The sequence below is a fragment of the Copidosoma floridanum genome, unplaced genomic scaffold (genome assembly GCF_036245765.1).
Source record: "Copidosoma floridanum isolate Cflo_tuat_1 unplaced genomic scaffold, Cflo_Japanese_pri ptg000006l, whole genome shotgun sequence".
NCBI classification, from domain to species: Eukaryota; Metazoa; Arthropoda; class Insecta; order Hymenoptera; family Encyrtidae; genus Copidosoma; species Copidosoma floridanum.
Window position 1 is genome coordinate 7232912 of NW_028321883.1, and position 25004 is coordinate 7257915.

General features: G+C 31.9%; 1 protein-coding gene and 1 pseudogene across 1 annotated transcript in view; one reads left to right on the forward strand and one right to left on the reverse strand.

The window, feature by feature from the left end:
- Positions 1-15264: 15264 nt before the first annotated feature.
- Positions 15265-15798, forward strand: LOC149375508 (uncharacterized; annotated as a pseudogene).
- A 4333-nt stretch (positions 15799-20131) lies between these two features.
- The window catches only part of LOC106646143 (arginine-hydroxylase NDUFAF5, mitochondrial), a 247010-nt gene continuing 242137 nt past the window's right edge, over positions 20132-25004 (reverse strand). The window contains exon 5 of the mRNA XM_089598434.1: positions 20132-20390. Within this exon, the coding sequence (XP_089454560.1) occupies positions 20335-20390 (56 nt within the window). The 3' untranslated portion in view covers positions 20132-20334. The remainder of the gene's footprint in view (positions 20391-25004) is intronic.

A 25004-nucleotide genomic window follows, 5' to 3' on the forward strand; every position in this document is an offset into this window, starting at 1 on the left:
TTTTATTATAGAAAATTTAATTATATTTCATGATCATGCAATAATTATTATTGTAATAATTATAATTTTAATTATATATATATTAATTTTTTATATTATTAAATATATTTTTAAATAAATTTATATTTGAAGGTCATTTAATTGAAATTATTTGAACTATCATTCCAATTTTTTTTTTAATTTTTTTAGCTATTCCATCTTTAAAAATTTTATATTTAAGAGATGAAATTTTCAATCCATATTTATCAATTAAAATTTTAGGTCGTCAATGATATTGATCATACAAGTATTCAGACTTCAAAGATTTAATATTTGATTCTTTTATAATTTCTGATATTGAAAACTTTAATTTTCGATTATTAGATGTTGATAATTTATTAATTGTTCCAATAAATTTAAATTTACGATTTATAATTAGATCAATAGATGTAATCCATTCATTTACTGTTCCGAGATTAGGAATAAAAGTAGATGCAATCCCAGGACGATTAAATCAAATTAGAATAAATTTAAATCGTCCAGGATTATTTTACGGTCTATGTTCAGAGATTTGTGGGGTTAATCATAGATTTATACCAATTGTATTAGAATCAAATACATTTAAAAATTTTATAAGTTGAATTAATAATAATTAATATTTTCATTTGAAGTAAAACTTACTATTTATGATTTAAAAAATCAATTCTTTAAATTTAAGATACCAAATGAAATAAAAATTTAGTTAATTTTGTAACATAAATTTGTCAAATTTAAATAATTAATTAATTTAATAATTTTTAATTCCTCAAATAAAACCAATAATATGATTATCACTAAACTTATACTTTTCAATTTTATTTATTTTAATAATAATTATTATTTTCTATATTAATAATTTTAATATCATTAATAATAACAATAATAAAAAAAAATATTTTAAAGTTATTTTTTTTAATAAATGATAAATAATTTATTTTCAATCTTTGACCCTTCTTCATCTATAAATTACTCATTAAATTGAATAAGAAGAATTTATATTTTTTTATTTATTCCTATGATTTATTGATTTGTCCCTTCTCGAATAAATTGAATATTAAACAATATAATTAATATTTTAAATTTTGAATTTAAAATATTATTAAATAAAAAATTAAATTTTATAAATTTATTAATTTTAATTAGATTATTTATAATAATTTTATTAAATAATTTTATAGGAATATTTCCTTATATTTTTACTAGATCAAGACATTTAGTAATAAGAATATCATTATCATTAAGATTATGCTTATCTTTTATATTATTTGGATGAATTAAAAATACTAATCATATATTTATTCATTTGGTTCCTCAAGGAACTCCAAATATGTTAATACCTTTTATAGTAATTGTAGAATCTTTAAGAAATATTATTCGATTTGGAACATTAAGAATTCGTCTATCAGCTAATATGATTGCTGGACATTTATTAATAACTTTAATTTCTTCAACTGGATCTTCATTAAGAATAATATTATTAATTATTATATTAATAAGACAAAGATTATTAATTATTTTAGAATTAAGTGTTTCAATAATCCAAGCTTATGTATTTTCAGTATTAAGAGTTTTATATAGAAGAGAATCAAACTATGAAAAAAATATTCCAACCTTTCCACTTAGTAACTTTAAGGCCTTGACCAATTTTAATATCATTTTCAATTTTTAATTTATTAATTAGATATGTTTATTGATTTAATTTTATGAATTATAAATTAATTTTTTTAAGTTTAATTTTATCTATTATTATTTCTTATCAATGATGACGTGACGTAGTTTGAGAAAGAATATATCAAGGTTATCATACATTTAAAGTATTAATAGGATTGAAATTAGGGATAATTTTATTATTATTTCTGAAATTTTTTTCTTTATTAGAATTTTTTGATGTTATTTTCATATATTTTTATCTCCAAGAATTGAAATTGGAGAAAATTGACCTCCTCAAAATATTATAATATTTAATCCTTATAGAATTCCTTTATTAAATACAGTTATTCTTTTATCTTCAGGAATCTCTATTACATGATGTCATCATTCTTTAATTAATATAAATTCTAAACAAAGAAAATTAAGATTAATTATTACTATTTTTTTAGGAATAATTTTTTCTCTATTCCAATTAAAAGAATATTTATCTGCTTATTTTACTTTTAGAGATTCAGTATTCGGATCAATTTTTTTTATATCTACAGGGTTTCATGGCTTTCATGTATTAATTGGAACAATTTTTTTATTAATTAATTTTTTACGATTAAATATTAAAAATTTTTCAAGAATTCATCATTTTGGATTTGAAGCTGCTGCTTGATATTGACATTTTGTTGATGTAGTCTGATTATTTTTATATATTTTAGTTTACTTTTGATCTTATTAATTTAATTTACATAATATAAATAAGTATATTTAATTTCCAATTAAAAAGTTTAAAATTTAATGTAAATAATAATAAAAATAATTTTATTTTCATTTGTTATCATTTTAATTATCATAATAATATTAAGATTAAATTTTATTTTATCAAAAAAAATATTTAAAGAACGAGAAAAAATATCAAGATTTGAATGTGGGTTTGACTCAATTTCAAATAATCGTTTACCTTTTTCTTTACAATTTTATTTAATTTCAATTATTTTTTTAATTTTTGATATTGAAATTGCAATTGTTCTTTCATTTTTATTTATAAATTTTTTAAATTATTATTATTTAATTTTATTAGTTAATTTTTTTTTTTTATTTTAATTTTAGAGTTATATATAAAATGATTTGAAGGAGCTTTACTTTGATTTAAATAAATAAATGAATCTAAAAAATTAGATTTTAATTTCGACTTAAAATTTTAATAAATATTATCCATTTATTGTTTTTAAAAAAAAAATCTAATAATTTATTTTAAAATATTAAATAGCAAATTTGAATAAATTATTTTTATAATAATTTAGATTTAAAGATATAAATAATTTAATATTTATATAATGAATTAGAAATTCAAATATTTCAATATCTTAATTGATATATAAAATAAAATAAATTATTATCTTAAATTTCAAAAATTTAAATGTATTAAACAATTTTATATAATATAATAATGAAATAAAATTTATTAATAAATTTACAATTTATTTGCTTTAATTAGCTACATTATTAATTGGAAATTAAATTTCAATAAAATTATTAACAATAATTTACATCTATTTTGGTTTCAATTAATAATGAAATTAATTAATTAATAATTAAATATTTTATTCTATCAAAATAATCCTCTAATCAGGCTTTTCATTGAATTTTTAGATATTACTATTACTTTTCTATTCCTATAATTTTTTTTTCTAATTTTTTAATTTTTTTTTCTAAGTCATCTTTTTTTATATGAATAGTGATAGAATTAAATTTATTATGTTTTATTCTTTCTATTTATATATTTAATCAAATAAATATAGAAATTTTAATAAATTATTTTTTAATTCAATCATTTAATTCTTATTTATTCTTATTTTCATCAATATTTATAATTAATTTAAATTTTTTTAATAAAGAAATATTATTATTTTTAATAATAAGAATAATAATTAAAATAGGTCTTCCTCCTTTTCATATATGATATATCAAAATAAATAAGTGTTTGAATTGAATTTTTTTTTACTTAAATTCTTCAGTACAAAAATTTATTCCTTTAATAATTTTATTTATTTATATTAAAAAAATTTACTTTTTAATAATTAAAATTAATTTAATTTGAATTCCTTTAATAAGAATTGATAGATATTCTTTAAAAATTATTATATCTTTTTCGTCGATAATTAAAGTATTTTGAATTTTAATGTTAATATTTCTCAATGAAAAAATTTGAATAATTTTCTTTCTATTCTATAACTTTCTTACTTTAAATATATATATATATATTTTTATATTTTTAATTTAAATTTTACTTTTGAAATAAAAAATATAAAATTTTCTAATTCTATATTTTATTTTTTATTATTAATAATTTTATCATTAGCAATAATTCCTCCTTTTACTGGATTTATTAATAAATGAATATTTATAAAAAATTATTTTAATATAAGATCAATTTATTTATCAATATTTATAATAATTATTTCTTTACTTAATTTATTTTTTTATAGTCGAATCATTTATTATTTTTCTATAATATATTCTTACTTAATAAATTTAAATTTTAAATTTATTAATTTTGAATTATTTAATATCAATAATTTAAATTTAATATTCTTATTTATATCAATATTTATTTTTATTTATCAAATTATATAAAATTTTAAGTTAAATCAAACTTTAAACCTTCAAAGTTTTTAATATATTTACTAAATATAAATTTTATAAATTAATCAATAAATTTAAATAATTATTTTTTTTTTTTTAAAAATTAAATTAAACTCATTTTTCTTTAATATTTAAAATTAAATTTAAATACATTAACTTCATATCTTGAAAAAGGAATTATCAATATTTTGCAGTATACTCTTCAAAATTTCTAAGTGTAATAATATTTTTTAGATAGAACCCTACCCCAACGGTACCTACCCTAGAATACTTTATACGGATACATTGATTACATACCTTGTAAGAGGAATTATCAATATTTTGCAGTATACTCTTCAAAATTTCTTAGTATAATAATATTTTTTAGATAGAACCATACCCCAACGGTACCTACCCTAGAATACTTTATACGGATACATTGATTACATACCTTATAAGAGGAATTATTAAAATTTTGCAATATACTCTTCAAAATTTTTTAGTGTAATAATATTTTTTAGATAGAACCCTACCCCAACGGTACCTACCCTAGAATACTTTATACGGATACATTGATTACATACCTTGTAAGAGGAATTATCAATATTTTGCAGTATACTCTTCAAAATTTCTTAGTATAATAATATTTTTTAGATAGAACCCTACCCCAACGGTACCTACCCTAGAATACTTTATACGGATACATTGATTACATACCTTGTAAGAGGAATTATCAATATTTTGCAGTATAGTCTTCAAAATTTTTTAGTGTAATAATATTTTTTAGATAGAACCCTACCCCAACGGTACCTACCCTAGAATACTTTATACAAATACATTGATTACATACCTTGTAAGAGGAATTATCAATATTCTGCAGTATACTCTTCAAAATTTCTTAGTATAATAATATTTTTTAGATAGAACCCTACCCCAACGGTACCTACCCTAGGATACTTTATACGGATACATTGATTACATACGTGTAAGAGAAATTATCAATATTTTGCAGTATACTCTTCAAAATTTCTTAGTATAATAATATTTTTTAGATAGAACCCTACTCCAACGGTACCTACCCTAGAATACTTTATACGGATACATTGATTACATACCTTGAAAAAAGTATTATCAATATTTTGCAGTATACTCTTCAAAATTTCTTAGTATAATAATACTTTTTAGATAGATCCCTACCCCAACGGTACCTACCCTAGAATACTTTATACGGATACATTGATTACATACCTTGTAAGAGGAATTATCAATATTTTGCAATATACTCTTCAAAATTTTTTAGTGTAATAATATTTTTTAGATAGAACCCTACCCCAACGGTACCTACCCTAGAATACTTTATGCGGATACATTGATTACATACCTTGTAAGAGGAATTATCAATATTTTGCAGTATACTCTTCAAAATTTCTTAGTGTAATAATATTTTTTAGATAGAACCCTACCCCAACGGTACCTACCCTAGAATACTTTATACGGATACATTGATTACATACCTTGTAAGAGGAATTATCAATATTTTGCAGTATACTCTTCAAAATTTTATAGTGTAATAATATTTTTTAGATAGAACCCTACCCCAATGGTACCTACCCTAGAATACTTTATACAGATACATTGATTACATACCTTGTAAGAGGAATTATCAATATTTTGCAGTATACTCTCCAAAATTTCTTAATGTAATAATATATTTTAGATAGAACCCTACCTTAACGGTACCTACCCTAGAATACTTTATACGGATACATTGATTACATACCTTGTAAGAGGAATTATCAATATTTTGCAGTATACTCTTCAAAATTTCTTAGTATAATGATATTTTTTATATAGAACCCTACCCCAACGGTACCTACCCTAGAATACTTTATACGGATACATTGATTACATACCTTGTAAGAGGAATTATCAATATTTTGCAGTATTCTCTTTAAAATTTCTTAGTATTATAATATTTTTTAGATAGAACCCTACCCCAACGGTACCTACCCTAGAATACTTTATACGGATACATTGATTACATACCTTGTAAGAGGAATTATTAATATTGTGCAGTATACTCTTCAAAATTTCTTAATGTAATAATATTTTTTAGATAGAACCCTACCCCAACGGTACCTACCCTAGAATACTTTATACGGATACATTGATTACATACCTTGTAAGAGGAATTATCAATATTTTGCAGTATACTCTTCAAAATTTTTTAATGTAATAATATTTTTTAGATAGAACCCTACCCCAACGGTTCCTACCCTAAAATACTTCATACAAATACATTGATTACATACCTTGTAAGAGAAATTATCAATATTTTGCAGTATACTCTTCAAAATTTTTTAGTGTAATAATATTTTTTAGATAGAACCCTACCCCAACGGTACCTACCCTAGAATACTTTATACGGATACATTGATTACATACCTTGTAAGAGGAATTATCAATATTTTGCAGTATACTCTTCAAAATTTTTTAGTGTAATAATATTTTTTAAATAGAACCCTACCCCAACGTTACCTACCCTAGAATACTTTATACGGATACATTGATTACATACTTTGTAAGAGGAATTATCAATATTTTGCAGTATACTCTTCAAAATTTCTTAATGTAATAATATTTTTTAGATAGAACCCTACCCCAACGGTACCTATTCTAGAATACTTTATACGGATACATTGATTACATACCTTGTAAGAGGAATTATCAATATTTTGCAGTATACTCTTCAAAATTTCTTAGTATAATAATATTTTTTAGATAGAACCCTACCCTAACGGTACCTACCCTAGAATACTTTATACGGATACATTGATTACATACCTTGTAAGAGAAATTATTAATATTTTGCAGTATACTCTTCAAAATTTTTTAGTGTAATAATATTTTTTAGATAGAACCCTACCCCAACGGTACCTACCCTAGAATACTTTATACGGATACATTGATTACATACCTTGTAAGAGGAATTATCAATATTTTGCATTATACTCTTCAAAATTTTTTAGTGTAATAATATTTTTTAGATAGAACCCTACCCCAACGGTACCTACCCTAGAATACTTTATACAGATACATTGATTACATACCTTGTAAGAGGAATTATCAATATTTTGCAGTATACTCTTCAAAATTTTTTAGTGTAATGTTATTTTTTAGATAGAACCCTACCCTAACGGTACCTACCCTAGAATACTTTATACGGATACATTGATTACATACCTTGTAAGAGGAATTATCAATATTTTGCAGTATTCTCTTCAAAATTTCTTAGTATAATAATATTTTTTAGATAGAACCCTACCCCAACGGTACCTACCCTAGAATACTTTATACGGATACATTGATTACATACCTTGTAAGAGGAATTATCAATATTGTGCAGTATACTCTCCAAAATTTCTTAATGTAATAATATTTTTTAGATAGAACCCTACCCCAACGGTACCTACCCTAGAATACTTTATACGGATACATTGATTACATACCTTGTAAGAGGAATTATCAATATTTTGCAGTATACTCTTCAAAATTTCTTAATGTAATAATATTTTTTAGATAGAACCCTACCCCAACGGTACCTACCCTAGAATACTTCATACGGATACATTGATTACATACCTTGTAACAGGAATTATCAATATTTTGCAGTATACTCTTTAAAATTTTTTAGTGTAATAATATTTTTTAGATAGAACCCTACCCCAACGGTACCTACCCTAGAATACTTTATACGGATACATTGATTACATACCTTGTAAGAGGAATTATCAATATTTTGCAGTATACTCTTCAAAATTTCTTAGTGTAATAATATTTTTTAGATAGAACCCTACCCCAACGGTACCTACCCTAGAATACTTTATACGGATACATTGATTACATACCTTGTAAGAGGAATTATCAATATTTTGCAGTATACTCTTCAAAATTTTTTAGTGTAATAATATTTTTTAGATAGAACCCTACCCCAATGGTACCTACCCTAGAATACTTTATACGGATACATTGATTACATACCTTGTAAGAGGAATTATCAATATTTTGCAGTATACTCTTCAAAATTTTTAAGTGTAATAATATATTTTAGATAGAACCCTACCCCAACGGTACCTACCCTAGAATACTTTATACGGATACATTGATTACATACCTTGTAAGAGGAATTATCAATATTTTGCAGAATACTCTTCAAAATTTTTTAGTGTAATAATATTTTTTAAATAGAACCCTACCCCAACGGTACCTACCCTAGAATACTCTATACGGATACATTGATTACATACCTTGTAAGAGGAATTATCAATATTTTGCAGTATACTCTTCAAAATTTCTTAATGTAATAATATTTTTTAGATAGAACCCTACCCCAACGGTACCTATTCTAGAATACTTTATACGGATACATTGATTACATACCTTGTAAGAGGAATTATCAATATTTTGCAGTATACTCTTCAAAATTTCTTAGTATAATAATATTTTTTAGATAGAACTCTACCCCAACGGTACCTACCCTAGAATACTTTATACGGATACATTGATTACATACCTTGTAAGAGGAATTATCAGTATTTTGCAGTATACTCTTCAAAATTTTTTAGTGTAATAATATTTTTTAGATAGAACCCTACCCCAACGGTACCTACCCTAGAATACTTTATACGGATACATTGATTACATACCTTGTAAGAGGAATTATCAATATTTTGCATTATACTCTTCAAAATTTTTTAGTGTAATAATATTTTTTAGATAGAACCCTACCCCAACGGTACCTACCCTAGAATACTTTATACGGATACATTGATTACATACCTTGTAAGAGGAATTATCAATATTGTGCAGTATACTCTCCAAAATTTCTTAATGTAATAATATTTTTTAGATAGAACCCTACCCCAACGGTACCTACCCTAGAATACTTTATACGGATACATTGATTACATACCTTGTAAGAGGAATTATCAATATTTTGCAGTATACTCTTTAAAATTTCTTAATGTAATAATATTTTTTAGATAGAACCCTATCCCAACGGTACCTACCCTAGAATACTTCATACGGATACATTGATTACATACCTTGTAAGAGGAATTATCAATATTTTGCAGTATACTCTTCAAAATTTTTTAGTGTAATAATATTTTTTAGATAGAACCCTACCCCAACGGTACCTACCCTAGAATACTTTATACGGATACATTGATTACATACCTTGTAAGAGGAATTATCAATATTTTGCAGTATACTCTTCAAAATTTTTTAGTGTAATAATATTTTTTAGATAGAACCCTACCCCAACGGTACCTACCCTAGAATACTTTATACGGATACATTAATTACATACCTTGTAAGAGGAATTATCAATATTTTGCAGTATACTCTTCAAAATTTCTTAATGTAATAATATTTTTTAGATAGAACCCTACCCCAACGGTACCTATTCTAGAATACTTTATACGGATACATTGATTACATACCTTGTAAGAGGAATTATCAATATTTTGCAGTATACTCTTCAAAATTTCTTAGTATAATAATATTTTTTAGATAGAACCCTACCCCAACGGTACCTACCCTAGAATACTTTATACGGATACATTGATTACATACCTTGTAAGAGGAATTATCAATATTTTGCAGTATACTCTTCAAAATTTCTTAGTGTAATAATATTTTTTAGATAGAACCCTACCCCAACGGTACCTACCCTAGAATACTTTATACGGATACATTGATTACATACCTTGTAAGAGGAATTATCAATATTTTGCAGTATACTCTTTAAAATTTCTTAGTATAATAATATTTTTTAGATAGAACCCTACCCCAACGGTACCTACCCTAGAAATATTTTATAAAATTATATTAATAAATATATAATGTTAAAAATATTTATAATTCATTATTTATTCATTAAATAAATTTATTTATAAATTTAAAAATATTTATTTAATTAAATAATAAATATTTTTTTAATAAAATTATATAAATAATAAATTTAATTCAAATAATATAATTATTTTTATAAATTCATTAAATATTATTAATTAAATTTTAAAAATGAAATTTTATAAATTTTAATTAATTTAGTTAAATTACTATTTATTTTTTTTCTTTAAAATCTAAATTCGTATTTTTACGTTAAGTAGTATATATATATATAAATTCACTAATTATAAAATATTTATTTATTGAGAACACATATATAATTAAAAATAAATTATTTAAATATTTAAAATTATAATAATTAAATATCTATTTGCTTAAAAAAAAAGAATATGTTAATATAAAAAATTTATGATGTATAAAAATCTTAAATTTTATATATTATTATTTTTTATATTTTAATTATTTAATTAATATTAATAAATTTATTTAATATATTAATAATAATAATAATAATATAAGAAGCGGAGTCTACGGTATGGTAAGCTGACAGCATTACCGACAGCACGTAATACAGCTTATTCCTATGGAATACATACATTCATTTTATCAACCTAACCAAAGTTTTTATTTTTATTTTTAAAAATCGTGATATTTTCTCTCTAATTGGTATGGATACTGATAAAAATTAGAGGACCTGATGAATTCGCAGTATTGGAAGTATCGAAATATATTTTCTGTCATTTTTTTAACTATTACGAAGGTATGTTACTTTTAGGGCACAACATTATATTGTTGCCGTAACAGCCCATGTTAAATTGTTCATGTATATTATTTTAAAATATCTTAATAATAACGTGGCTGAGATCGCTCAAAAAAAGTACTTTTATTTTGTATAATATATAGAATGAGTCAAAAACTAAATTAAGGCCCCAACTATTGTCGATTATATATATTCAACCTCCTTAAAGTGTGGTTGGCCGGAAAATCAACGGTTAGAAGGTGGGGTGCTGAATACGATGTTTTACCAGGATTAAAAAGTGTAGTATTGCAAATGCTTAAAAATATGATTACGTCGTTATCTGCTGAAAAACGAGTGTGTGCTATGACATTTGATGAAATGTCTATAAAATCCAGTGAAGAGTATTCGAAAGCTCAAGATTTAAGTGAAGGGTTTGTAAATATGGGTGAGAATCGAAGGGGATCGAAATTAGCTAATAACGCGTTACAATTCAATTAAGATAGTCTAAATGCGAAAAATTCTTTGTGCCAATTCTTGTCTTATAGTTTTAATGAACATGGTGCATCATTCGAAGAACTGTACCATATTGTGTTATAACCATTAAGGGCTTTATTCAAGATAGGAGCGAATGTTAAGATCATTGTTCACAACCAGAGATACAATTAAAAACTTGCTTGGAAAATTGTTGAATTTATCCGTAAAAGAACCTTTTTTCATCTTGACGATCATAAAATTTATGTAATTTTTTATTGGCTTCACCTCATTAAAAGTTTGCTTGTTCAATTGAGATCTCATAGGTATACATGTATATAAGGTGAGGCCAATAAGAAATTACATAAATTTTATGATCATCAAGATAAAGAAAAGGTTTTTTAACGGATAGATATATGTGCAAATGATGAAATTGTCATGAACTTCGGAGATATACTTGAGACGTCGAAGCTTGACTCAAATAATTGTACATCAAACGTATTAGGATATTTAAATAAAAGCCATTTCACCTCACCAAACAACTTTAAAGTTATTAATGTTGTACAAATATATTTTGTTCCAACACAATTTCATCGTATTTACTTTGCAAATTTATACACATTATATATGTTCGACTCTTAGTTGTGCGCGTGTGCACACCTATGTTTTCTACATGTTTGTAATGGAGTGCTTATAGCTGACGGTTGCGTCCGTCGATGGACAGATTTGTATTGACTCTCTTCGAAGTAACACACAGCGCGACTTTCTTTGTATCTTGATTTGTAATAAACTTACAGTCTTATGTCCATATCGTACGTGTTGGAGCCGTTTATTCATCTGATAACCCAGCCTTCCCCCAACAGGTTATGGGCCCAGGAATTTGTTCTATGCTCCTGTGAGTGTAAACGCTTCCACGTTATAAGTGCAGTTGAAGCTTTTGATTTTTTTTGCCTGTGTTGTGAGCCTTTTTTCGTCAGAATGACTGAAGTAAAGGACTTGAAGAACAAATCTAAAGTTCAATGGACAAAATTTTCAACTCTGGAAGTTCCAGATAAGGACCGTTTTTGTTGCTCACGAACTACTGGACCTATTAGAAGGAAAAGAGTCGAAACTACACTCAGAGACTGCAGAAAACGCAAGCGAAATGAAAGCATGGGTAAAGAAAAATGCTAATAATAGGGATAGCGTAGCCAAGGAAAGCCAAATGATGAACAGTCTGAGAGAAAGAGGAAGCCAGGATGACCCTGATGGATGATTTAACCAGCGCTTTATCTACTATCAACATATTAACGAGGCAAAATGGCAACGGCGAGTCAAGTCAGCGGAAAGGAGAGGTAATTTGCCATTTTTGTAAGAAGAATGACATATTGCGAGGTTTTGTTTTGCTTGAAAGCATGCGCATCAGGGTGACGGTAATGCTGATGACAATTCCTCGAATACCGCTGGGTCCGCGAACGTTTGTGCTTCCTCGGTAACTCGTAGGTCAGGTCCGGTGACGTTAATTTTTCTCTTTCGTTTGTTGATCCTCATGGGTGCTTGATAGAGGTGCGTCGTGACACATGTCTAGTCAGCGTGATTGGTTTGATAAATTCACGCAAAGCTGGGGCAATTGTGTTTACTTAGGCGATGGCAGAGAGTTGCCAGTCGAGGGCTGTGGAAGTATTCGTGTCAAGCAATTAATAAACAAGGACTGGCTCGACAGAGTCATTAGTGATCTTTTATATGTTCCTTCGTTTAAGAGAAATCTGTTTTCCTCAGGCGTGTGCATGACTAACGGTTTTTCCATTGTGTATGAGAGCGACGGTGCAAGCATTTATTCAAGAGATAAACGTCTAATGGCACAAGGTGTAAGGTCGAGAAATAATAGTATAAACCTACTTATAAAGACAGAAGTAAAGTACGAACTTAACCTTGCATCAACTGCTCCTTTAAAGTTATGGCACGAGCGCCTAGGACATATAAACCGCGGCTCAATCGAAAAAATGCTTAAGAATGGCGGTGTCACCGGCATTGTCGTGGGGGAGAGTTCTTTTGTGCAGATTGCCCTATGGGGAAGCAATTCCGGCTGCCTTTCGCAAAAAATGAGAGGTATCATGATCTGATCCCGGGTAAGACAATTCATACTGATCTTTGTGGCCCCATGCAGACGGTGTCAGCAGGAGGTGCGATATTCTTTTTGCTTTTTTAGGACGAATCGTCGGGTTTTCGTACCGCATTTTTTTTTTTTTTTTAATTAGGCCGATACATTCGAAGTTATGGTAAAATTCGCATCCCTTGTAGAAAATCAGTTCGGTGCAAGCATTAAAATAATTCGATCAGACAACGAAACGGAGTATGTTAATCAACAACTGAGAGAATTTCTTGATGCCAAAGGTAAAAGGCTGCTTACGTTCGTTCCTTATACATCAGAGCAGAACGGCCGGGTTGAGCGCAAGATGCGCACCATCGTTGAACCTGCGCGCACAATGTTGCTTGCGAAGAGGTTGCCTATGCGCCTGTGGGCTGAGTCGGTCAACGCGGCCGTATATATTTTTAATCGAACGGTAAATTCTCGGTCTGATAGTGTTACGCCATTCGAGATGTGGACCGGTAGGAAGCCTGACGTTCCTTATTTGCGCACATTTGGCTGCGACGCGTATGTACATATTCCTGACGTGTTAAGAAAAAAATGGGATCCTAAATCCGAGAAGTTGGTTTTTGTAGGCTATGATAGAGATTCAAAGAACTACTGCCTTTTTAATCCTATGACAGGCCATGTAATCGTCTCGAGAAACGTTATTTTTAACGAGAGTACAGATGCGTCTGCGACTGAGAATGATTTTTTGATATTAAGAATGAGCGAAAATAAAAATTCGTCTACTCTTGATCAGGCGGGCGACGATGAGCTCCCATTACCACTCGATCGGGTTAAAAATGTGCCCATCGCCGATGGTTCTCCTGTTGACTCTGATGACGTTAACGGAGAGGAGCCAAATTTCCTGCAGGTCGAGAGAGCAGTGGAGGAGGCTCAGGAATACTCATTGCGTAATAGAGAAAAACTGCGACCTCCTATTCGGTATGATGCAAACGTCGCCTACTGTGATGCGCCGCGCACATTTTAAGAGGCAGTGGATCGACCCGATTCGAGTGTGTGGATAAAAGCTATCGAGGAAGAGCTTCAAGCTCACATTAAAAACAAAACATGGGACGTGGTTGAGTTACCCGAAACACGGCGACCAACAGGGTTTACATGGGTTTTTAAACTTAAAAGTCTCAGTAATCAAGGCGTGCGCTATAAGGCCATTTGTGCGCTCAAGGGTGCTCTCAGATACCTGGAACAGACTGTGGGAAAACTTTTTCTCCCGTCGTACGGTTCGAGTCAGTACGGATTCTTCTGGCGATAGCGGCCTCTGAATGCTTAAAGTCTTTGCAGTTCAACGTGAGTACGGCCTACTTGAACAGCGAATTAAAAGAGACTATGTACATGAAAGTCTCCCATGGCTTAAATGTTAACGAAAAAAATCTTGTTCTTAAACTTAACAAGGCGATCTACGGACTTAAGCAATCCAGTCGTTGTTGGAATGAAAAATTTGATGACAATCTAAAACAGTTGGGTTTCACCCAAAGTAATGCTGATTAATGTGTATACACAGGTATGTTTAAGAAATGTAAGATATATTTAGCTTTCTACGTTAACGACGGATTGCTGCTTGCTCAGGATCCGAATATATTGAGATTTTGTTGATGTTTTAAAATCTATTTTTAGTATAATAGTAAGTAATTTAAGCAGTTTTTTCTGAATGGAAATTTTACATAGAGAAGACTACATTTTTATCAGCCAAGAAAAATATGTAAACAATATTTTGCAAAAGTTTAACATGTATGACGCGAATCCTGTAAAAACGCCGTCCGATTCGAATATTAGGCTTATGAATCCCGTCAATAAGTATCGCCTTGACGTGACATACCAAGAAGCCGTGGACTCGTTGTTATTTCTAGCGATGGTCTCTAGACCTGATATCACGTTCTTTGTTGGCATTGTGAGCTGGTTTAGATATTTAGACAACTACGACGAGTTGCACTGGACCGCGGTAAAGCATCTAATGCGATACTTCAAGGGTGCGCCGAGTGTCGGAATTATGTTTGTTTCTCAGAATGCGGGCAGCTTAGTCGGATACTCTGACGCAGACTATGCGGGAGATCTCGATACGCGGCAGTCCACGTCGGGTTATGTCTTTATGTTGAGCAGCGGAAGCGTTGCGTGGTCATCCAGGCGTCGGATGTGCGTTAGCTTAAGCACGACCGAAGCAGAATTTATAGCAGCGAGTGATGCGTGCAAGGAACTGTTATGGCTTAAAAAGCTACAGTTGGGTGTCGGACATGGATGTGCTGGACTACGACTCTCAAAATAGATAATCAGAGTGCATTGAAGCTGACAAGAAATTCTAAGTTTCATCGAAGATCTAAGCACATCGATGTTCGATACCAACTTATTTGCGAAAAGTTACGCGACAATGTTATCGATACCGTTTACGTTGGTACTGACGATCAGTACGAAAATGTATTAACTAAAGTGCTTAGTGGTAAGAAATTTAATTCACTATATAAGAATCTTGATATTAAGTGCGTCTAGAAAACGCTGAAGTAGGGAGAGTGAACAAATATATTTTATTCCAACACAGTTTCATCGTATTTACTTTGCGCGTTTATACACATTATATTTGTTCGACTCTTAGTTGTGCCCGTGTGCACACCTGTTTTCTACATGTTTGTAATGGAGCGCTCATAGCTGACGGTTGCGTCCGTCGAAGGACAAATTTGTATTGACTCTCTTCGAAGTAACACACAGCGCGGCTTCCTCTGTATCTTGATTTGTAATAAACTTACAGCCTTATATCTGTATCGTGCGTGTTGGAACCGTTTATTCATCTGATAACCCAGCCTTCCCCCAACAAATGTTAAATCAGCTATGCAACTGTTGAGCCGTCGAATGGCTGCCCACCTGATAAATCTCACCTGAAATCACAGGTGACCATCTTATGCCAAATACTCACTTGAGATCTCAGCTGAGATTTATTAAAATACATTTATACTAAAAGGAAAAAAATTAAAAATTAATTTTTCGGTATTGAATTGATGAAATTGATTTCATTTTTTTTAAATAGACACAAAATACCTTTACAGATATGTTTTTTGATATACCATCCTAATTGTAAAACCAACGGGACAACTTTTTTTAGTATAAATATTTTTTAATAAATCTTAGCTGAGATCTCAGGTGAGTATTTGGCATGAGATGGTCACCTGAGATCTCAGATGAGATTTATTAGATGGTGCTGCTGTTCATACTGCTTCTCAGGATCCTTGTGGGTAGGCATCTGATACCGCGGCAAAATCTGTAAAATTTATCGAGACGTTTAGATGCTGTGTATAATAGATGCATGCAACAGTTACTCTTTGCGCAGAGTTGACAAACATAAACGCCCTTTTTCTAATGACAATCCAGATCTCCTGGAACGCTTAAATTCATTTATTAATTGGTCTGAAAAATGGTATACTGTGGTTATAACTAAAATTTCTGCAGGTTAAACTTATATTAGACGCTCGAGGCCGCCTTCTTTTACTGGTTTACCGCAAATAGTAAGAGCTCTAACTTTACTTTATAAAGATTTAAATACAGATTTTCCTAATTTTGCGCTCGTGACAGGTCTCTGCAACCAAGATAACGTTGAACATGCTCTAGGAAGATGCGGTTTTAATTTTAATCCTACCTGCACCATGTATCTTTTAAGTTTTAGACACGTCTTATCAACTGATGATATTGGTACCAGTAAGCGAGGTAACGTTATTTTAAATGAAACTCACTCATCGGTTTCATTAAGTGCCAAAACTCTGAATATAAATGAAACAACATGAATAGGTACAACTGATAACAGTAAACAACGAAATTATGATCAAAATCTCAATCCACGCGAAGAAGAAAGTGCAATCTTGCCTGAATATAACTCTGCTAAAGCTGATGAAATCAATGAGCTTTTAAACGTTACTGAAATAATGCAATTATTTGTACCCATCAATTCTTTCACAGTGCCAGATTCCAAAGAAAAACTCTTATTTGAACAAAATTCCTTTACATTTCTCAGTGGCTATGTATAAAAAGCGTTGCTAATGAAAAATAGGTGTTCTGATTGTGTGTAAGAATTATATGTAAGCCTTTGACAGAACACTAAGTGAAAACGAAAAATATTTAGAAAAAAAGGAGTATCTTCATTCAGATCAGAATTTGTCCAGCGTCAGTTATTTAACCAGAGCAAGTGACTACTTTGTTAAAATAATTAGTTTCTAATTGCATGCTTTTAATGAACATCACGCGAGTATTCGGCATCAAAGAAAATTGTTTATAACTTTGAAAGAAATAATCGAAAAATACACGAATCAGAGATTTCCTGAATGGTTAGATAAAAGCAATAAATGTTACAATTACAGATTGTTCGCGTTAGAAAAGAAAGGCACGATTTAGATAGTAAGTTTATCACTAAAAATAAGAAATTACGAATCGTTAAACATCAATAACATATCGTTTATATATGTAAATATTTAGTTTCTAGTCATAAGCTAATTTAGACTCACTCACCCATCTCCCATCAGCTCCCCGCGAGCTGAGCCTTTGAGCCGCCAGCCAATAGAAAACGTATGCATAGTTGCTCTGCTGGCCACCATGGATTAGCGCTTAAATCAGCGCCGAAACATCGGCACACTCTTTAGCATAGGCACTGGCAATCTTCCTACTTATCTCTGGTACTTGTTTTTGTGGTGCAGACCGCAAATTGCGCGAAGCGCTTTAAAAGCGCTGGGACCTTGAGACCAGCCATTTTGCCAAACAAGAAATCACGTGGAACTTTATTCCCCCCCCATGCTCCACATTTTTGAGGATTCTAGGAGGCTGGAATAAAACCGGTCAAAGGTCATCTCCAACGTACCATGGCTATAGGAACTTGACGTTTGAAGAACTTTCCACTGTCCTTGCCAGCATCAAGATGGTACTCAATAATCGGCCACTTACTCCTTTATCTGGCACCGCTGAAACGATCTCGAGGTCCTCACCCCTGGTCACCTTCTTGTCGGAGGCCCTCTTCATTCTATCATCGGTTCCAAGACCTCTACTGACTGCATCGACCGATTGACGCATTGGCGTATCATCACCGTTCACACTGGTCACGATAGCTTGGTTCGAGCGGGTTCGAGCGGCTACCATCAAGACCAGTAAGAAAACATGGGGTTGGGTAACTCTTCTTGTGATTAACTGATTGTGATGAAGAGTTTTAGTGTTTTACTATTGACAAATATGTAAATTTGAAGATGATCACCTTAACTCTAGTTTGCCATACTTTTTAAATCGGATTCTCAACATATTTAGGTTTTAATAATTTGACAACGAAGGCTATCAAAAGGGCTCACTCGTTCCTCATTAGGAGGTACGAGTGAGCAGGGGGTTAGGCACCGCTGGGCGCGGGCTTATGTGTGTACGAAAAATAGAAAAAATACATAGTGCGTATATAATTAAGAAAATAGAATGGAAAATGTGTTCAAGTAATACTGGACGTGAATATTATTTAACGAGGTTTTATAAGAAATTTTCTAAATAGCATGATCTCTTATAAAATTATAAAATACATAAGTATTATGTATTATTGGCTGAAGTAGTAGTTTTGGTCATAAAAATGCCATCGCTTCCTGGGCTAACTTACGGTTCCCCTGCTTCGCAGGACCCTCGGGCTGCAAAATGGCCCCATATGTATGGCACTACTGTGACTTACACTATTATTTCTACCGAGAGCACAAAAGACTCTTAAAAACGCACCCCCATCAGTTCAAGAACGCTTTTTGGGTTTATCACGGTAATTGCACACTATAATACCTAATTACTTATATTTACTAACTGTAAGCTACCTACAAATTACTCTAATTCACGCAACAGCAACAAAAACATCGAACCTTAACCTACAATTTTCACAATCGACAGCTGACAGCAGGGAACTGATATATCTATATATAAATGTGGCGCAGTCGTCGCTACCGTCACTCAAACAACCCGGGCTCATCCGTACCCCACATGGGTGTCCACGCGTGCCCTTTAAAAACAGGCTTTTGAATTAATAATATCTTTCTTAATATTTATCGTAGAGAATGCAAAAAAGTGGAAATTAAAGCTTAACGATCCAGCTTTCAAATGATTTCATAAAAAATCGGGTTAATCAAATCTAAGTCAATTTGCCAAGAACTTGAAAATTTGATCCGTTGGGGATTTTTCGACGTAGAATTCAAAAATTTATTATTAAAAAGAAGGGCTATTTCTCTCATACATTTGTAAAGAGGATGAAAGTATAAATGCTATAAATGCGTATTAAAAAATAATCAGCTCAAAATATATTTTTGTTTCTGAGATCCATCCCACCCTTATCCTAGCCGATAGTCCAACATAATACCAACGATGTGAACGAGCCGCATTCGATGGGCAGTGTCTGAAGTTCTGATTCGCTCCTGGAACAAGGTGGACGGATTGTTCAATTTAAATCTTGCACCTCACGGCCAGAGCATTATCGTTTTTCTGTCACACAGTAGCGGCAGCAGCATGCACACTGTGAAGAGAGTGTGCTGCCAGCGGTTAAGAAAAAAAAGAAGGTGCTCTCTGATCTGGTGTCAAGGAAAAAAAAGCTCTCTGTACAGTGTTTCATTATTGTTCATTTTTTATTTCTATACAATTCAATAAAAATACACTTCATTTAACACATCCATTCTGCTTCAAAATATTCAACGAAGACATCAAAGTAGTTGCCAAATTCTTTCTTGCAATCCTGTTTCAATTCTTTGTAAGCATCTTTAATCAAGTGGCTGGGTAAAAATGCTTATGCTATTAATCCCTTTAAATAATCATGTTTTTCATTATATTATTTTGTTTGTTTTTCACGATCACAGCTCCTTTTTTCTTCGCATTTCGGAATACCTAAATAATTGAAATTGGAAATATTAATTATTGTAGGCGTAGGCTACAACTCAGTCATACAAAAGTTATATATATATATATATACACATTTTAATCAATTTTACTTGAATGAGAAAGCTTTTGTAGTGCAAATTTTAGACATTCAAAGATGTTCTTTTTTTACTCTTTCTACAATACGAGTGAAGCCGAAATTTGGTAGAAGGGATCATAATTTACAAATAAAAGACGAAAAGCTCAGTTGCACTTGATTCATATATCTAATTTATTATCTTCCTCTGATAAAATTCTCAATAAATCTCACTATATTAGAGCTTCATTAATTCTTCGTTGACAATATGCGTCTTATTTTCGATAGAATGGTTTTTACGCTTATATACTAACTTGTGTTATATAAAAACAACATCCGCTAATCAAAATTTCATCATACACAGTTTTTATAGCTTTTCTCAAGGCCTTTTCAAAATCCAAGATAACAATTTTTAATGTTAAGTAATCAAATTTTTCCTAGTTACTGCTATATAATCTTTCGTTCTTCTTGACAAAAAAATAAAAAAGCAAGATAACGCCCATAAAGAATATTTTGGTGAAAAAAATAACAATTTTTAACGGTACAAAATTAACGTATACACACACGTATATATTATATAACATAGTTGTAAGACCAAATTTAGTATCTAGCCCCCATTGAGCCCCTCAAAATTTTGGAATATTTTTCAAGCACCCCCTCAAAGTAAAGTAAAAACCTTAATGTGTCTCCCTTGTTATTTAAACCCAATGAAAAATATCCTATTTTTTCCAGAACGCCTTGCCACTTATCACCCCCCCCCCTCGACACCCCACAAAATTTTAAAGCCGCCCTTCTGGTCCCCCATCCAGCTACCTATTATAATTCAATTGTATATATTCATTATATGTACCAAATCTTCTAATTCTTCTTATGTATTATATAGTTTGTGACGTGGCGAAGCGAAGGTGTGTATAAGCACGTCACAGAGCCCTTATCATCGCGAATAAACGGCAAGAGTCTCAAAGATAGCTCTCTCTTTCCCTCGTGTATGTGGCTTACTAAGTATAACACGCGGAATTTCGATACAAGGCCCGGAGGCCGTAATAATACAAACAATCTAAGAGCTCGGCTTGACTCTCCCTCCCGTGGTCCTACAAAGGCACCTTAGTAATGTGTACATAAGAAATATCATGAAAGTAGGCTGTAGGTCCGTGAGCGATAGCTGTCAGTGTATTGGGAGATAGCTTGGTAGCGGTGGTCGACCGGTGAGGCAGTGTTGGGTGGTGTGTGTGGCAGACCGTAGAGAGTACGTTGCGCCTGCGCGGCGAGACGAGGATAGACACTTGGGCTCGCTGCGAGGCTGGTACTGGTGCTGCACGACGTGGCATCGTTAGACTCTCGCCTGCCGAACCACTAAGTAGCCGCAACACGGCAAGCTAGTGCCAACACACAACCTCGACGACGTTAACCAGGTCGCCCAAGCTCTCCGCTGCCCGTGACGGACGCAGCATCGCCGGGAACAAGACGATTAGTCCGGCCGAAATGTTGAACTGGTAGGTGACGCCAGGTTATCTTAGCGTTGTGCATACAGTGAGTGAAAGTGGTCCTCCCATAACTACCCATCCCTAAATGTTTAAATAGAGTCAACCCGAAGCACCCCTACGGAAGTTAGTAAAGTATAGCAACACATAGATTAGTAAGCCACATCAGAGGGAGCGTCCTTGTGGTGTGCCACTAGAATCTTATATTTCAGTAATTAGGTGGATTTTAATAAATACTCAGTTCACAATTAGACGCAAAGTGCTATTTTTAATTGGAAGTGCGCCGTGCTGATTGTAGTGGCAGTAGACTAGTGCCGTCGCATAGGTCATAAAAAGCTAGTCCACGTTACTTGCTATATTGCGCTACATGCTGCTGCAGTCAGCACTGTACACTGCCAGCTGAATCCCGGTCCCTTTCCCTAGTAGAAGCTAAACATAATATTATACTGAGTGTTGCTATAAATAACTAAAAAAGATTAAGGTAAAAACCACACAGACACGCTAGTCGTAATCCCCGGCTACCGTATCACAAAATGGCGCTCGACACTGTTCTCTCCGCGTAAAGGGATTTAGCAGAAAGAAGCGGGAAGACTACTTTCACTGCACGTAGACGGCCATTGTTGGTACAAAACGCTGCTACTGTAGCACGTGTGTTTTCATTCACACATTTTTACATACACACAGGATACAATAAATGTATAATTTATGAATATACACGTTCAATTTCACGTAACAATAACAATTTTTTTTTGTGAATAATTATAATATTCATTCAAAAACAGATTAATTGTACCATAAATATATTTTGAGTACAGATATATATATATATATATATAAATATACATAATCGTTATCTATTATCACTACCGGCAAACCCTTACCGTCACCCGTAATTAAATAATAATAAAAAAAAAAAAAAAATTTTTTTTGTGTTGTCTCCTTCTCTCGTTCTCTTCGCTACAACGGGTGATATTTCCGTTAAATAGTAATAGCCTACTCTCTCTTCTCTTTCTCTTTTCTCTCTCCTACTCTATCTCGTTCTTTTTTTTTTGCTATACCTTGCAGAATAAAATACCCTACAAGCACAGAACAATGGAATTCAACAACAGCGATTTGGATTTTAGTTTTAATAATAGTTTTGAATTAGGAGACGAATTAGCGTCACTAGACCCAACAACAGGGGGGCAAGTAATTAAACGTACAGTAAATGCATTATCGGGAGAAAACGTTAGAGAGTATCTAAAAAATCCTAACCTAGTGTATCTAGGACCGTCCTTAGATGTCAGGGATAGACTGGTAAGATATTTCGAGAAACGTTATTACAACAGTCCGATGACTAGATGGTCTCACTTAGAGGATCAACTGTACCCTACAGGTAGGCTTGAATTACCTCGCCCACCCCTACCGCAAATAACTAGCAGAAATAGAAGTAGAGCGATTGTCCAATTAAATACGAATAATGAACGTGAAGAGATAAACACTTTAAATAGGGACAGGAATACTTTTGAAGATGTAGTCGGAAAACAAGTTGAAAGAAATTGACATAACCGGATGTCACTAATGAGATTGTCTGAGAACCCACAAGATGAGCAAGCAGCGTCAAATGGAATGAATAACTCTAATAGTTCGTGCAACAGAAACCAACAGGATTTGCTTACCAATGACATCCAGACTAGAAGAGCACACGTGGAACGACGTGATCAGGTAGGATTAAGTCAGTTGTTGGAAGAGGGGAGAAGAAGACAAACTGCCATCATAGGGGATGCAGGTATGGAGGGGAAATGACGACTTAGATGGACGTAGAGAGGATGTGTATATGGAAGATATAGAAAGAGGAAATCGATTGAGAAGCGAGTTGGGCCCACAAGCCCAATCGACGATACATCAACTAAGAAGGACACAACAACAGTCGCTTCGCCCAGATACACACCAAGAGTTACACGAGGCTTCTAGAAGAGCGTACGGACGGAATCCAAGTATGTTATTACCGTCAATAAACCTCGAGAATACCGATGAATCTAGGCAGTACGTGAATATAGACTACACTTTAGATAGAATACGACAACGTTCTCCCGCGCATGAGTTAGAAACGTCCAGGAATTACACAACAGATCACGGACAAAATCAGCAAATGTACAGACAGCCAAGTCTGTACCAAGTGGATAACTTGCATAATGAAACAAGCAGGCAACGGTGCTGTCCAAATTTCAGACGTGAATTACAAACAGTGGATATTTTTCATAAATGGGGAATAGAATTCCGTTATATTAGTAGGGACGATCCAGAGGGGTTTAAAGCAAAATTATGCAAATGTACGCTAACCTATAGGCTAACATTAGAGGACGTGGTACGTGCTTTACCTGCAGTATTGGATGCTGAGGCAAACCACTGGTTCCGTAGAGAGAAATTTTTGTGGCGGTCGATTTGGGAACTGGCGGATGTCTTTCGATTACAATTCGGGGTTGGGGAGCTACAGGAGAGATTATTGAGAGAGATCGATAGGCGCACACAAGGGCCAAACGAAGAAGTAGCAGCCTACCTGTCAAAAATTTGAACTCTCTTGAATCAAGTCAACCCCCCCTTTACCCTAGAGCAGCAAGTAAACAGAGCGTATCGGAATCTACATCCTAGCTATCGAGGCAGAATCATCAGGGCCTATATAAGAAATTTTACAGATTTCTTAATTTTAGGTAAAGAAGTGGAGTTGATCAAAAGCCAAGATAAAGACTATAGACCCCCTCCTGGACCTGAAGAATCTCTCTTTCCCTTTACTGCATATCAGCCCCGCCGACAAGTAACAACCAGGAAAGTCGCAGCAGTAGATTCCATAATAAATAATAATAATGCACTAAGTGCTATCAAAAACGTAGAATCAATGACCAAAATTAGCACTAACAATCAATCAAATCAGGCATGCACACGAACAAACCCTACGGCAGACCAGGGTCTCAACGGAAACACCTCCAGCAGCGATGGGCAAAGGAGCACGAAGTCAAGCGCATGCTTTATTTGCAAGAAAGGTGGACACTGGCGCAGGGATTGCCCGGAAGCCATCTACTGCTGGAA